This window comes from Chrysemys picta, chromosome 5 (assembly GCF_011386835.1).
Source record: "Chrysemys picta bellii isolate R12L10 chromosome 5, ASM1138683v2, whole genome shotgun sequence".
NCBI lineage: Eukaryota > Metazoa > Chordata > Testudines > Emydidae > Chrysemys > Chrysemys picta.
In genome coordinates, this window is record NC_088795.1 from 24,022,457 (window position 1) to 24,038,764 (window position 16,308).

Below are 16,308 nucleotides of genomic sequence, written 5' to 3' on the forward strand. Positions count from 1 at the left end.
TGTCAGCAGACCTGGGCTTACGGGACTCAGGGCTACAGGGCTATTTAATTGCAGTGTAGATATTTGGGCTTGGGCTGGAGCCCTGATTCTGGGATCCTCCCCCTTTGCAGGGTCCCAGAGCCTGGGCAAGTTCAACATCTATACCACAATTAAACAGCCATGTAGTCCAAACCCTGTGAGCCTGAGTCAGCTGACACAGGCCAGTTGCAGGTTTTTAATTGCAGTGTAGACATGTCCTCTGAGTACATTTCTTAGACCTGAAGAAGAGCTCTGTATACCCCTGATGGCTTGTCTCTCTCCCCAACAGAAGTTGGTCCAGTAAAAGATATTACTTCACCCACCTTGTGTCTCTACAATCTAACAAGACAAGACAGACCAGAGAAGTATTACCCCCATTTTACAGATGGTGATCAGAGGCACAGGTATGTTAAGGTACATTGATTCGGTCAAACACTTAAGCAGGTGCTTGATTTGAAGCCAATGGGACTTAAGCACTAAAGGAGGGATTTAAGCGCAGTCTTAAGCGGGCCAAAGTGACTTGCCAAAGTCATACAAGAAGTATGTGGCAAAGCTGGGAATTAAACCCGGCTTTCTAACATCAGGGCTTGTCGTCACTGCTTAAAAAAAAAAAAAAGTGTTTTTCTACCTCACGGTAACTAAAGCACATGAGCGCCCCAAAATAAAATCCCTTTGTGACACTCCACACCCCATATTCACCATCGTGATATGATTATGACATAATCATGATGCATCTTGTACAAAATATGTCATGTGAGGTGTCAATGGAAAAGTTATGGTTTGCTGAATATGATTATCCTATTTGTATGCATGTATCATTGTTTGTATCAGGAGTTATGAATAGTGGAGCTGTATTGCAAATGTGCTTGCTCCTGGGTAACTCCCACAAGTCAGTTTACATCCAGTCTAGCCAGCGCATTGTGAAGGAACTATTCTATATAAAAGCGCATCAGCAAAAACAATGGGCCACGGGAAAAGCTTATCCTCACATGAGGAGTTTTCCTGTGTACGCTTCAGCCAATATATGGGTAATGGCTGCTATGACTCATCGAAGCATGAAAGGGAAGATGACCAGATCATGTAATACTAAACTCCATCTTGTGCCTATATTTTTCCACAAACTGTGATGGGGATTTTGCTTGAAACGACGAAGTTCCCTCCCACATGGAAAAAACTATAAAAAAACTGTTGCATATCCTCTCCACATTGAGGGAGGGGCAGACTGGGTAATAAACTTATACTGGTCAGGTTTTTGATGTGGGCAAGATGGTACATCTCTGGGTCCTAAGCTGTCGAGCTTGGGGGTGAGGGGAGAGTAGGTTGGTGCCTCTCTATTGTTAGTTCATTAGTGCCTGAGAAGAAGTATTCATGTAACTGCAGCTGCGTGTGTCTCTGCCTATGTAAATGTTTGTGTGAGTGCAGGACCGGGAGCGGTCTGCAGTTTGTCACAGCCTCACAGTGTGAGAGGGGGCCAGATTGATATGCCAGAGGGCTCAGCGGTAAACCCTGTTCCAGGTTGCACCCCAAGGAAGCTCATCACCCCCTTATCTTGGCCAAAGTCAGCCTTATAATCCCCATGTGGGGTTGACCTCAGCGAGTTTACCTCATGCTAAAACAGAAGTGCCTTGTCTTTGCTATGTTTTTACCTCAGGAAAGCTCTCACAGTTAAAAAAAGTAAAAAAGCCACAGCTTTTTTTTTTTTTTTTTTTTTTTTTTTTTAAGCAGTGAAGACAAGCCCTCATTCCAATACCTTAGCCACAGCTATCCTTCTCCTTGGAGATATGGCTAAACCCTCACTTACCATTTGGAAAATTTTACTCTTTATCACAAAGGCCAATTTTTCAACAGAATGAATGCTGGATTGTAAACCAAACAACAACAAACCTCCTCAAAGGTTTGCCCAAAACTTGCGTGAAACATGTATTGCACACATATTATTCAGACTTCTCAGAAACAGAGCTAATCCCACCTCTCCAACAGCAAGCACAACGGAGAAAGTGCAAAGGAAAGGAAATTTGCAGAATAGTGACTTGGTTTAACTTACCTTGGAGAGTACTCAACGTATTGTATTGATTATTTGTTATTATTAAAGAGACCAAAATAAAGGCCTTTTAAAAATAGTACTCTCAGAAGAAACAAAGAAAGAGTTCCCTCTACAAATATGGAATAATAATAGAGGTCAGCATAAGAACATTTTTCCTGGCACCTTTAACGGGGTGAGTGATTGCCTTAATTTCTTTCTTTCTTTTACCTTTTAGGAAAGACTGGAACTCTCTGCCCTTATCTTCATTGATTTTGCCTTCCAGAGAGGAGAGTGTCTTGCTCACATCACTCATGGTAGCAGAAATGTTGTCAACCTTCTTCTGTAGAAAAGTCAGTTTCATCTCCTGGCTGCTAATCTGCTCATTCATTTTTTGTGTAACTGCTTGGTGGAAGAATAGAGCAAAAAAGAAGCTTTATTAAATCACAGGGGAAAGAGGAAGTAGATTTTTTTTTGAGAAACATTAGCTGAAAGTAGAATGCAAAGTTTCTGAGTTACAATTCGTGAATGAGTTGTCTTAATTTTTGTCATATATCACATATTAGTGACATTCAGCAGCACAGCAGTAACTAATTACTGAAGCATCCCATATCCATTATCAAGTATTTATAATTCTAGAAGAGCTCTTTGAATGGTTAACCTATCTTAATCAGCATAATCCCAGTCTTCTCCCACCTACTACCCGGTGGAGGATTCAGTTACCACTCTCTCATTAATTCTTTGTCCCTTAATAGCATCACCAAGATATTTATTTCCACTTATCATTTACAAATCAATGAACACATGTAGTTTCAATGCTTCAGTCTAAAGAAGATACATCCATTTATGAGTGATAGGATCAAAAGAAGGACCCTCTAAACAGGGCAGCCAGATCCTACAAGAATGAGCACCAGAAAAAAAAATACAGGATAGAACCATTATAGTTCTGACACTATCATTCGAAAAAGAGTAAATTGCCCAGTCTGGGAAGTTCAGTTATTAAAATATCAATCCAAATTGTCCCTCCTGTGGTTGTGGTCTATTGAGATTAGTGGATGTCTGGTTCCCAGCTTTTAAATTAGCCAGTAGAGAAGGAAGGAACTGATCCTGCATTATTGGGGCTCCACAAAGGGTTCACGCATGTGCCTGCATTGAACATCTTGCAGGAGTGGGTTTTAAGATTGGGATTTTCAAGAGCCTGAGAGAGTTAAGCACTCAAAATATAAGGGAGTTGCTGTGTCCAATGCCCTTAGACTCCTTTGAAAATCCCACCTAAATGACTACGTTAAATATATAGATCAGGGGTGGCCAACCTGTGGCTCCGGAGCCACATGTGGCTCCTTGTATAGGCACCACCTCCGGGGCTGAAGCTACAGGCACCAACTTTCCAATGTGCCAGGGGATACTCACTGCTCAACCCCTGGCTCTGCCACAGGCCCTGCCCCCACTCCATCCCTTCTTGTCCCCTCTCCTGAGCCTGCCGTGCCCTCACTCCTCCCTCTCTCCCTCCGAGCCTCCTGCATGCCCTGAAACAGCTGATCAGGAGGAGCAGGGAAGAAGGGGGATGCGCTGGGAGCAGAGGGGGCAAGTGGGGGAGCTGATGGGGGGGCTGCTGACATATTACTGTGGCTCTTTGGCAATGTACATTGGTAAATTCTGGCTCCTTCTCAGGCTCAGGTTGGCCACCCCGATATAGATAGATAAATACAGATATGTTTTCACTACCCCATATGGACCAAACCATATTTTGGCTTAATAAAACACCTTGCAATGGATCCATACAAATATTTATTAGTGGAGATCCATAGTATTGATCTTGTGTCATTTCTCATTATGGCCTCAGTGTCTTTTTCCATGGCAGCAAATGGCCACAGTCACAAATATTGTGGAAGTATAAAGACCACACAAAGGAAGTAGCCTGCAAAGGGGAATTTTCTTTCAACTGTGCAGTAGTGTAATGGGACGACAATTCTTCAAAATTCTCGTTAGCAGACTTGGCATTTACACCATCTAGTTTAAAGTGTGGGTCTGCGCTGAAAAGTGACTATTTAACACTGGCACTTCCTTATTTAACAGTTCTTCCTGTTCGTAATCTTAGGACATTCTTGTCAAGGATATGTCTACAGTATGCATGGACATGAGGCTGCACAAGTATGGGTTTAAGTACAGGCCCTACAAGCCCTGGGTTTACTCGGGTGACTAGCCTGCTCTGAAGCCTGTACTGCTATTACTACCTGAGCTAACTAGAATAAGATAGCTTGGGTATGTCTGTGTGCTGCAATTACACCCTGGTTGCAGTGTAGATGTGTCTTTTATCAGCTACTGGCCTTACTGACATTAATAAGAGCGTTTGACTACTTTTCACTCCTGCTTACATTTCAGAAATGGGAAGGCAAGTTGAATTCAATTTTGGCTCATGCATAATTGAGAGAACTGTTAACTATATTACATCTGCAGATTCTCTTCTCAGTTATGTTTGTTGATCCTCCCCTTCGCTGCCCATTGTAGGCAGCAGAATTGGATAAGCAATGGCAATGGTCTGCAGAAAATGGGGTTGAGCAGGTATAAGTGAGAACAGAATTTGGCACGCAGAATCGGTGTAACTGGAATGAAGCAAGAGGCAGGAAGATTTGAGTGTCTTGTCCCAGGATGTGTTTGCAGGGCTGGCAGCCAGAGGAGACATCTTTTTACTGGTCAAATACTATCTGTATAGAGTCACTTTTCAGGGTAGTCTTGCACTGTAAGAGTTTAGGAGTGAAATAAAATAGAGAAGAAGTGGTGTGCATTCATTTGCCCGAACAGGAAAGGCCCAAGGAGGGTTCCTCCAGCAAACAAAAAGAAATCATTTTACAAACACAGAACAAAAAGGGAACACCTTTGTCCCCACCCCCTTTCCTGAGGGGCTGTTGTCCTGCTGTGGGCCCCAGAGTGTCAATCCTTCTCCTAAACAGACACTCAACTTTGGGAGTTCCCGCCGTAGGGAGGATTGCAGCTGCTCACCTTAGAGAAGCCTGCCACTAGCCCTGCAGCAGCTCATCTCCCTTTCTCCTTGTGAGCCAGAGGAGGGGGCGTTTAAAGGTCTCCAACAGCCTAATTGGACTCAGGTGTCCCTAATTGACCTGAGGTAACCCTTCTCAGTTTATAGGAAAAAGGGCCTTTATCATTCTAGGACAGGGTTAACATACCTGCCTTCCCTCACATTCTTGCAGCTGCCCAGCCTGACTTTGTCACCACAGGCTACAATGGAATTCATTGTCTGGAACATTTACGCTAATAAAACTCCAACATAAAATAGTAGTGGAAAATGAATACAAAAGGGAAGTGAGCATGGCCAAAGCATATGCATTCAACACTGTAAGAGAATACAATATGTGAGGGGGCCTTTCTTACGGTATCTAGCTTTATCAATATTAGATCCTCTCTGACTTTAGCTTACTGATTGTATAAAATTACCCATGTTACTGGTTGGGGTCTGACTTGGCTAGGCTCTGCCTACATGTGCATAACAAAGAGCCAATCCTTGCCCCAAAGTCCTCACAATCTAACTATGGAATGATAGACAACAGGTGGTTGCAACTAAGAGAAGGGAGGAACAGAGTAACAGAGAGACAATTATGATTAGCAACATAAGCTGGGGTCATATCACACTCTATTCAGAACAGAGCTGTAAAGTATTATTGTATAGCTTGCTTATGATTCCATTTGGGAAGATGACATTCAAGTTACACCAAACTCACCTCGTCAAATGTTGAGCACTCTGGCAGTGAACTGGTTTAGAATAAACACATCAGTCCAATAAGAAAAGACGCAACAGAGAGGGCTAAATCCTCAGCTGGTGTAAATCAGCATAACTCTCCTTTCTTCTGTGATGCAGTGCTAAGCTATGCTGCCTGTGGATCTGGACTAGATATGTCTATTTTTAATAGAGGCATGGTGGCCAGTAACACAGTGGGTTTTGTTTTTATTTTGCAGACTGACTCTCTTAGTTGCATGCTCTGAGACACACTGACCCAGCAGATTCAGTTCCCTCCCCTCACTCCTCTCAGAGTAGCATCACCAGTGGAACAGGTCTGCAAGAGAATCTGATGCTTCATCCCACCACTTTTGGCAGCTGGGAATGTCTTTTGTAGTAGCTTTAATAAATAGTGTTGACAATGATTGTGTTAGAGATGACAGTAATTACTACTACTGACCTGGGTCATTGGGGTCCTGCTGGTTTCCCGGTGTTTCCGCATTGATAGCTGTGTTGCTCTCAGCTTGGTTGCTATGTATAAGCAATTGATGTTGTTGGTCTAAAAGGGGGAGGGAGGGAAGAAAGGAGGTAAGCAAAACATTCAGCATGACTACTTTATCCAGTACTCAGCAATATTGGTACTGCTCTTCAGTTCTCCATTCTATCTCTTCCAAAACCTAATTGTCTGTGGTGATTCCTGAGTAGCAGGCCCATCTGTAAACACATGTGGACCCTTGGTGAAGACACTGACTGGATTTAATTCTGACCAGAGATTAATTAAATTCACCTTAGCTGAATACTGAAAGCAGCATAGTCTAGTGATAGGGATTTGGTACTCACATCTGACTTGACCGGTGACCTGCATGTAGTTTCTCTGTGCCTCAGTTTCCCTAGATATGATTGGGGGTTATCTGTGCTTTACCACTACAAGTATTTTGAGAGCAGCAGATAAAAAGTGCCCCATAAATGACAGGCATTATTATAATTTATAAGTGAATAACAGAGCTAATTATATACACTTTTACCAAGAGTTAAGCTACAAAAGAAATAAGAGATTTGCCTGAACTGCAAAGTAAAGAGTCATGTTTGGATCTGAACTTTCCCTCAACCGCAGGACAAGAGGAGGGAGATTTGAGATGAAGGCTTCTATGTGCTGCAGCTCCTCTCTAAATGGAACCAACTTTTTTGTGTGAAGAGAATGGCGATATTAAAGTATTGCAGGGCATTCTTCTATAAATCAACCACAATATTTAATAAAATAACTCCTTATCTGTATAAAGAGGATATTTTCTAAAAGAAGGAAAACAGTTGTGTAATCATGTATTTAAAACACAGTTGCTGTTATAGTAGTTTCCTTAGAACAAGCAGTATTTATGGTAGGATTTTCAAATGTGTAGGGGAGCTCAAATCTTCAAGTGAATGGAAACTAAAACAGAAACTTTCTTAAGATTAAGAAAAGATTCAGATAAGTGGTTCCCTCCCCCCCCCCCCCCCCCGTTTTTCTTCTCTTTGTATCAGTATATCTGTTGGGCTGGCTGCTTTCTTTAGATCTCAGGTGTTATGAGACTTCTTGAGGGCCACGGGGTAGGTAAGAGAAACCTGAGAAGCAGGTTTCAGAGTGGTAGCCGGGTTAGTCTGTATCAGCAAAAAGAATGAGGAGTCCTTGTGGCACCTTAGAGACTAACAAATGTATTTGAGCATAAGCTTTCGTGGCTAAAACCCTCTTCATCAGATGCATGCAGTGGAAAATACAGTAGGAAGACAGCAGGGCAAGATACCTGCAACTCTCCCTCTGGCAGAGGGCCCTATCACCAATGGAAATTCAAAGTGTGAAGCCAGCGCCGGCTTTAGGCCGATTCCCCAGAATCGGGCCCCGCGCCTAAGAGGGCCCTGTGCCTTAGGCACACCTGGCGGTGGTCCGCTCTGGCGGCATTTCGGCAGTGGGGGGGGCACTCTGGGGTCTTCTGCGGCATTTCGGACCGCGGAATCGGGCCCCGCAGGTCCTAAAGCCGGCCCTGTGTGAAGCACTACTGGGGTGGAGAAGAATGATCATGGAATGTGCCAATTCAGCACATACACTGGGCAACCTTTGCTGGTACAATTCCTAATGACCCCAACTGTCATTTAAAGCCCATCTCTCCCTCCAGAACCCCTGATGCAGCTTGCCAAAGCAAACACTCTCTAATCTCCTCAGGGGTGAACCCAAACTGACTAGGGATGAATCTATCCCAATTCATTCAGGAGCTCATCTAACTCAGGCAAGACATGGAGATTGTTATATATGAGGGTAGTATTTAGCCAGAATTCAAAGGAATATTTAGCCTAGAGATCTCTACACCCTAGAATAGCATTCAAACTCCTTGGGCTCAGGGAGGAGAAGTTAAGAGTCAGGCTAAAGGGAAGGTGAGGACAGGGGAAGGATCTATTTGGAGTGAGAGAAGAAAGGCAGAGGCAAGATGGAAAAGAGCAGAGACGGAGACCTGAAAAGGTTCAGATAAATTCAAATATCCAAATTTTGTAGGAATTGTCTGAACCTTTTGAAGCTTGCCCATTATTCGTATAATAATCAATACATACTTTGCACTTCATAACAAGGTATCCTGTATGGACCTTCATGGAGATTCAGAGCTATCCTGGTGCCTCTCTTTGGCAACCAGACGGTAGACCAGATGGGTCCTATAAGTTCCAAACTTAGAATATTAAGGTATTTGAGTGTGTCTGTAATGTAAAGAGAACTAATGGCAGAGACAATGAGGTTCTGCAAGGAAAAACTCAAAACAGCCATACAGAGGAGGAAGCTTAGACCGAAGTTGATATTGATTGGTATTTAAATTAACAATAAAGGCAAATCCAAGAAAGGTTGTAAGTTTGGAAAACATCCACTATCTATATTAGCAGCTGGGTGGGAACTCCATCCATTTATGCACGTTTGTGGCACTTTTTACATGAGGATCTCAAAGCATTTTATACAAGTAGGCAAATTGTATTATTTTCATTTTACAGGATGGGAAACAAAGTCTCAGAAAAGGTAATTGTCTTGCCTGTGTCAAACAGGGAGCCACTGGCAGAGTCAAGAATAAAACCAAAGTTTCCTCCCTCCCAGACCACTGCTCTAACCACTAGACAATGTTGTCTCTCTTATGCCTATCTTATTATTGAACTCAATAGGACGGTTTGCAGTGTAAAGTACTACTTACACTGAGTAGGGGTGGCCAAAATAGACACTACACATTTACTAAGTGTGCAAAATATTTCATAAAGAACTTGGCTCTAGTTGGAAGGTTATGGACAGGAGCAAGAGTGATAATTTGGTTGACAGGATTTCTGACCCCAAACACAGTACAAGTAGAATAGGCTAGATTTAGGGAGACTATTTTTAGGTAAAGAACTAAAATCTAGTTTGGTCCTAACCTGACTCTCCAAGGTAACTGAATGGAATGAAGTATATATATACACATTTCCCTACATTCCGTCAGCCTCATAACAATATTTATGGTAATCAATCAATGACATTTAAGGAAGATACAAGGAGCTGTATTATGGGGTAAGTGAATATGGGAAATATCAATTAGCTACTGAACAGGTGCTCATGACATCAAATTATCACCTGGACTGTTCCATGGAACCCGTTGGAACTGCAGTCATGCTGGGTAATAAATTGAAAGGTCTGTTTATGATTTCAAGAGCTTCTGTTATCGTCTTCTGACCATGGTTGTTGATAGCAGTTAAACTCTTACATTCATCCCAATTCATTATATTGTATTTATCAGGTGGGAATGTGATATCATCATCTATGACGGTGGAGTCAGTTACTCGCCTGTAATAAAGGACCAGCTGATCGACGTCCTTTTATTCTTTCATTTACCAATCTTTCTGTCTTTCCAAATGTATTCACTAGCACCCTTACTGCTAAAGACACCAGATTTTTCAAGCAATCTTATCTTTCATCTCCCCCCCATCAAATCAAGCAGCTTGTTCACTGCTTCAGACAGGTTGCACATTCTTGATCCTTATAGTCCTTTCTATTCATGTTTATAGTTTCAGGGAATTATATTTCTCCTTTCATGTTTATTTCACTAATGTTTTAAATTGTCTAGTTAATTTAATGCCTGCGAGAACGGGAACATGGGAATTGCCATACTGCATCAGACTAGTGGCCCCTCTAGTCCCGTATCCTGTCTCCTACTGTAGCCAGGACAAACTGCTTCTGGGTTTTCTTGTACTTTCCTCTGAGTGACCAATTATGGAATAACCTGCCCATATGGGAAAGGTACATGATGGACAACTTTAGAAATTTGGGTCCTTTATCCACAAAAAAGGTCCAGAACAGTCAGCACTGCAGCAACATGACTTGTCTCACCTCATCCCGCTAACACGTCTCAGTCCTGTTCTGAAGGAACCATCTGGAGAGATAAGATGGTAGTTGAATCCCTATGTTTATCTATTCACTGGACACAAGGATGTCCTAACAAGGATGAAAGTAGTGCCAGCTGTAATGTGAGCACTGGACTGAAATCATTACATTTGTTTCCCATAGGCCAGCAAACAGTCACCAAATGGCAAAAACTTTTGCCTTTCTACCCACATCCTTTGCTTCCCATGTAATTGGGAGAATTGGCCACAAGTCTAAGGCTAGATTTCTCAGCCAGTCTGGCCATCAATTTTGTGCACAAGAAGTGTAGAGGTCTAAATGAAGAAATTGCACATATGGAATTTGAGGCTGCCTTTTAAAAGTTTCACCCACAATGTTAAATTTAGGCCAAGATTTTCAAAAATACAAGACTGAAGTTAGGTTCTTAAACCCTAAGGTGACCAGACAGCAAGTGTAAAAAATCAGGACAGGGGGTGAGGGATGATAGGTGCCTATATAAGAAAAAGCCCCCAAAATCAGGACTGTCCCTATAAAATCAGGACATCTGGTCACCCTAGTAAATCCACTCGAAGGCATAATAAATAAAACAACTGCCCGTTATTTAAAAGTGCTGCGCAACCAGCAGCACCTGTTGGGCACTCAGCACTTCTGAAAAATTAGGTCACCTATTCAGGAGCCCAACATCAGACTCCTAACTTTGCAAATCTTGGGCTAGATATGTAATATATTGCCCCATGTATTTTTAAATACATATATGCATGAAATGATTTTCAGGAAGTATTAAAATATGGAAATTAGATCATCTTTTTCTCTGAATATATTTTTGATGTAGCAGGAGCAGCTAAAGGGGAATCACTGTGGGGAGTTTCTGAGTTTCATTACAAAAATCCTCCCCATCCCTATTATAATCCTTCTGACAGTTCTGTGCTTAAATTTGAATTGCTGCCCTTTGTGTCTTTTACACTACGCTGTGGATTGCTTGCTTCTGTTCAGAACATTTTAGAGCCATCTGCTGGAAAAAGTGTATTATTGCAGACCTATTTAGAGTTAACAATAGTTACTGTACTCTCTCCGCAATTCTGAGAATATTGTGTGTTCTAAGCCACAGCCAGCATAGATGAAATAAATCGGGGGGAAGGGAGACGGAATTTAATCCATGCACTTAAAATCAACTTACTGCCTTTCATTGCAATACTGCATTTGGATGCAACCTGACCTACATTCATGAAGGTGCAGTTTTCCCTTTCCAGAAATGTTTTGTGGTGCACAATGCACTGTATGTAAGCAGAGCTGAGCAAAAATCAGAATTCCTATCCTGTGAGGAAATTCCAATATTTCAACATTTGTTTTCATCACATATTGGGACGAAAAGGTCATAATTTTATGTTATTTATTTATTTTGCAGAACAAAATGTTACAAAACATTTTGTTTTGGACGTGGTGAAACATTTTGTTTTGGCATTCTTGATTTTAAAAAATTTTCAATATTCCCCTACCAAAACATTTTGTTTTGAACTGACCGTAAACGTTTCATTTCAAGTCAATTCAGCATTAGATGACGCTTTCCTACGGCGCTACATTGTTTCATTAGAGTTATAATTCTGAAACCTTATGACCTTGTTCATTCTTCCTTATGGGTCAGGCTCTGTGACTGGACTACATCTCCCATGATCTACATCTCATAGTCACGGGACTCCCATAAATGCATCAGGCAGCCACAGTTCTACTGTGTAGAGAGGGCAAAGTCAGGAGAGGCCACATAGACCACTCAGCTCTGTGTGAGACAGAACAGTGTGTACATAGTCGTTCTCTCTCCAGCTGTGTGAAAGGGAGGCCCGTGGACACAGCCATTGGCTCGCCACTCTGCAAATTCACTTGCCGAAAGCCCTGCTTGTGAGTTGGGTGTCAGTGGCTTTGGAGTGGTTGGGTAGGATTTTGGAGACAGAAAAGAGGAATACTTTGTTCTTACATAAATCCCTTCAGGTGCTTTACAAGCATTCATTAATTAAGCTTCTCTATGTCCTGGTGAGATGTCTCATCCCATTTTTCTAGCTGGGCAAACTGAGAACTGGAGTGGTTAAGTGACTTTCCCAGGTCACAGAGCGAGTTAGTGGAAGATTTGGGAGTAGAAGACAGGAGTTCTGACTCTAGGTCACCATCTGTAACCCGACACAACTCCCCTTTCTATTTTTCTACACTAATATATAACAAATTGGGATATAAACCTCGTTTCCTATATTACCTTGATGCTGGATCACTTACTTTGATTGTACTCTGCCTCCTTTTTAAGCTTTCATTTTTTTAAATCTGTTTTTGTCAATGTTTTGTATTTTTTTAAAAAAGTCAACCCTGGAAATGTCAAACGGAGTTTTGGATATAAATCATGGTGACGGATCGCGCCACATTAGAGCCTGACCCAATGCTCACTAGCTTTCAATACTGTACGAGAGACTTCCCTGACTGCTGGGGTCCGAGCTCTTCGATATTTCCCTCTCCTAGGTGGGGATGGCTGTGGCTTCTCTACATTCCTCTACATTAATTTTTAATCACAGCCTCTATTCTACCACTGTTGATGGAATTCCCTACCACATATAATAGCCTCTCTTGTAATATTCATTCATTTAAAATACGTATGCTAATGCCATATCTTATTTTTCAAGGGCAGTTTGTTTAAGGCCAGGAGCAAAGTAGTCGCAGTTATACAGATGTTAAATGACAGCACATTGCCATATGTTTGATCACCAGGGCAATGGTAAACGCTACATGCTTTGTATTAAAAAGGCACAGTTATACGTAGGCCATGTATAATATCCGGTGTGGCTTTTTGTAAAAGTCAGTCAGCAGGTCCAATTCTGCTACCATTGAAATCAGTAACAATTTTTCTATTGACTTCAGTGGTAAAATGGTTCGGGCACATTATCTTATCTACTGGCTGAAATATATTCCAAGTGGCTGAATCTGAAAAGGCAAAGGGGTCAGCCTACCATAGGTTGATTAATTTTACAGTAGGTACTCAGTGGAAGACCTTGATTTAATATCCCCGAGACTGCAATTCTGTATGCCCTCTCTGCCCCCCAAAAAGGTCAGACAGAAGTAGTGAAGCATTTAATACAGATTCCAGGTTGCTGCACAATAGAATCAGAATCAAGAGTTCATTAGTTTTAATTATTTAGGGAAGAGGTAGGGGAGGTAATTTCTCTCTCCCTCTCAATAATGTGGCATGAACAGTAAAAACTGAAAGCAGGGACAGTAAATAAATGTTGCCAATATTTTTGGCCCAATCTGCACTTTTCTGATTTTAATGGATTTCATTCTGTGAGGAAAATATCTGAACTAGACTGATTTTCATCTGGGACTTTTGCTCTTGAATCAGATTGCCTTTTCTTTCTTTAAACTGAATTGGATTCATATCAATACAACTCTGACACACCTTTGGGTTGACACTTTTCTCCACTGTACCCAGGACAGCACTTCCACTCCAGTGATGTCACAATTTTATGTTTGATTCTGTAGGCTTGGCGGATCATCGTCTGGGATCTGGAGATCAAGAAGATATTGGAAATCAAATGTTACGAGTGTCTCAGAAGATTGAATATGATATGATCAATCATAAATAAATAGATAGATAAATCTGCAATCAGCACATTGCACTGCACATTACACCTATGAATTTTTTTACAACTACTTTGGAATGAAAGGAATTAAAAAATCCCAACAACAAAAACCCCTTCATATATTTTCAGTACTAACTACTGATTCTGGGTGCCCAACTTCAGACATCTTAAAGGGGCCTGATTTTCAGATGATGGTCAACTCCGTGCTTTCTTAAAAAAAAATCAGGCCCCTTTATGTTTTATGGTATTTTAGATTGGGCACCTAAACATTCAGGAGCTCTGGTCCCTCACGGAATTGACTTAAGGTGGAAAACCTTGTGGAGCGGGGCAGAGACGGAAGCTTCAGAGGGCTCTTGGTGAAGAACTGAGGGAGGATGGGAAGAGAGAACCCAAGAGCCAATCGGAAAGTCAAATGAAGGCAGATATAACTGTGTAACTGTGCTGCCTCCATTTGAAGTGTACTGCACCTTTATAATGAAGAACTTTGCCTGAGTGCAGAGAAAGTAGCCATTTTGTTCTTAGAGTTGCTTGGCCCATCAGAGAGACAGCACACACATGCCACAATTGCTCTTGGGCATTTGGTCTTTCTTGTTTCTTCCCCCCTTAATTTCATACAAGAATCAGTCTAGACTGGAAGCTAGTGTGTGTGTTTATAAAATCTCCTCTGCCCCTTTTAACATTCTAAATATAAACCCCAAACACAAGCAGTGATAAAAAACGCTACTGGCTACTAGACACTGTCCCCAATGAGAGGGCTAAAGTTACAAGTTCAGGAGCTCTGAAGGTAGAATTCTTCAGTCCTTTTATAGCAGCACAATTCCAATCTAAAGGACTGCTGGAAGAGGGCAAACTTGGAGATTAAATCCACCAGGTTTGTGTCAGAAAACATCCTCCCAGTGAACTCTAAAATACTATTTTGTTTTACTCTACAGTTAATCTCAACACCATCTCACAACGGATAGTCTTATATCATCTACTTTTCTGCAGCTGCCAGAAGCTCTCCCTTTGTCCCCCCCATGGCTGAGCTCTGACTAGAAGAGTAAGACTGTGTGCAATACTTACTTACACAACCAGCCTAAAGAGCTTATTTTCCTACAAAGTCAGATTATTTTTGCATCCTGAAATTTTTGAATTAATTAAAAAAAAACCTTAAAAGAGACAATGTTACAACTGCAAGATTCATCTCATGCACAGTGTATTAGGAACACATGTTATGGCCTTCCCTGGAGCCACTTAAAGCATTCCCAAAATGCGGAGAGTAATGTACATGCTATAGGCAGTAGCAAAACCACAGGCAGACTCCAGCACGTGATGTTTATACAGTACAAGAGAATGCTATAGCCTAGTGATCAGAGCCACAGACCGCGAGCCAATAAGTCCTACCTTCTGATTAGAACAACTTAGACACGCTTAGGAGATTTCTCCCTTGGCACACCCCAAGTAGCAGTGGAGGTGTACTAGGGAAACCACCAAAGCACACACCAGGCCAAATTCAGATGGACTCTAGAAATAAAACTTTTTAAGCATAGGCCATTAGTTTTGGATGGAGGTTATCACAGACAAGGAAAGAAGGCTGAAGGCGAGATGAAGGACAGCAGTGCCAAACTTCAATCTACTCCTAACCTAAACTTGACTCCTGTCCTCTGTACACAATCCAACCACCAAGTGGACAATGCATGAAAAAGTCCAGTCCAAATAGAGGAACTGGAAAATAAAGTTGGTCAAAAAAAATACCAAATTATGAAAATTTTCAATAAAACAAAAGACAAATGTTTTGCAAACTTTTTTTTTTGCACATATTTCATCCCATGCCCCAAACCCTGCCCAAGCTCTACTAGCAGGTTATTGAAAACGATTGTTTGTAGAATCCAGTGAGGCAATCCAACTATAGCCACATCAGTTGGAATACACAATATGAATATGCTTAGCACAGTGAGTGGGTTCTAATCAGTAAAGTACACCCAGGGCTCAGTTTTCAGCCAACTCCAGTTGCAACATGTGTGACTGAGCTGGTTTTTTGAATTCTCTTTTTCATAGAATGTTCCAGACCTTAAAGGTGCAATGACAGCACAATCATCATGGTTCTCAAATTGCCTTATGCCACACAAATAATCAACTCCCCCGCTTGGGTACGACAGTGAAACTTCTGTTGCCTTCCGTAGGAGTTATAATTGCTCACTTCAGATTTGAATTTGATCCCTACAGAACAGGTGTAAGTTACACAAGTTTTGCACATCCACCAAATACCAACTCCATTCCTGTAGCACTGCTTTGCTAACCCTATGTACACCCGTTTTCTGGCAATATTACAGCTCAGTCTGGCCCACTGCCTTCAGACCACATGCTGCCCACACCATTTGTGTGGGGAATGCCTCGTCATTGCAGGGAAGCTGTGGGTGTGGGGAGCTTGAAAGGAAGCTGTGCGTGGGAGGCTCTGACCGCATAGGTGCTTTAGAGCTCTGCTCTCACGTGCCTTTTTTCAAAACAACCTGGGAGGGCATGGGGGGGGGGGAGAGGTGGGGATCAGACAGCAGCCCTACTTCCAGTCATC

At 41.9% G+C, this 16,308-nt stretch overlaps 1 protein-coding gene across 14 annotated transcripts in view; it reads right to left on the bottom strand.

Annotated features, from left to right (window-relative positions):
- Window positions 1-16,308, bottom strand: part of MMRN1 (multimerin 1) — a 68,943-nt gene that overhangs the window by 22,608 nt on the left and 30,027 nt on the right. For 12 of the 14 annotated variants that reach the window (XM_065596106.1, XM_065596115.1, XM_065596112.1 and 9 more), the window contains 3 exons: window positions 13,574-13,680; window positions 6,232-6,330; window positions 2,270-2,443 (listed from right to left, as the gene is read on the bottom strand). In XM_065596106.1, the coding sequence (XP_065452178.1) occupies window positions 2,270-2,443; window positions 6,232-6,330; window positions 13,574-13,680 (380 nt within the window). The remainder of the gene's footprint in view (window positions 1-2,269; window positions 2,444-6,231; window positions 6,331-13,573; window positions 13,681-16,308) is intronic. The other 2 variants (XM_024103107.3, XM_065596107.1) reach the window with 1 other exon arrangement.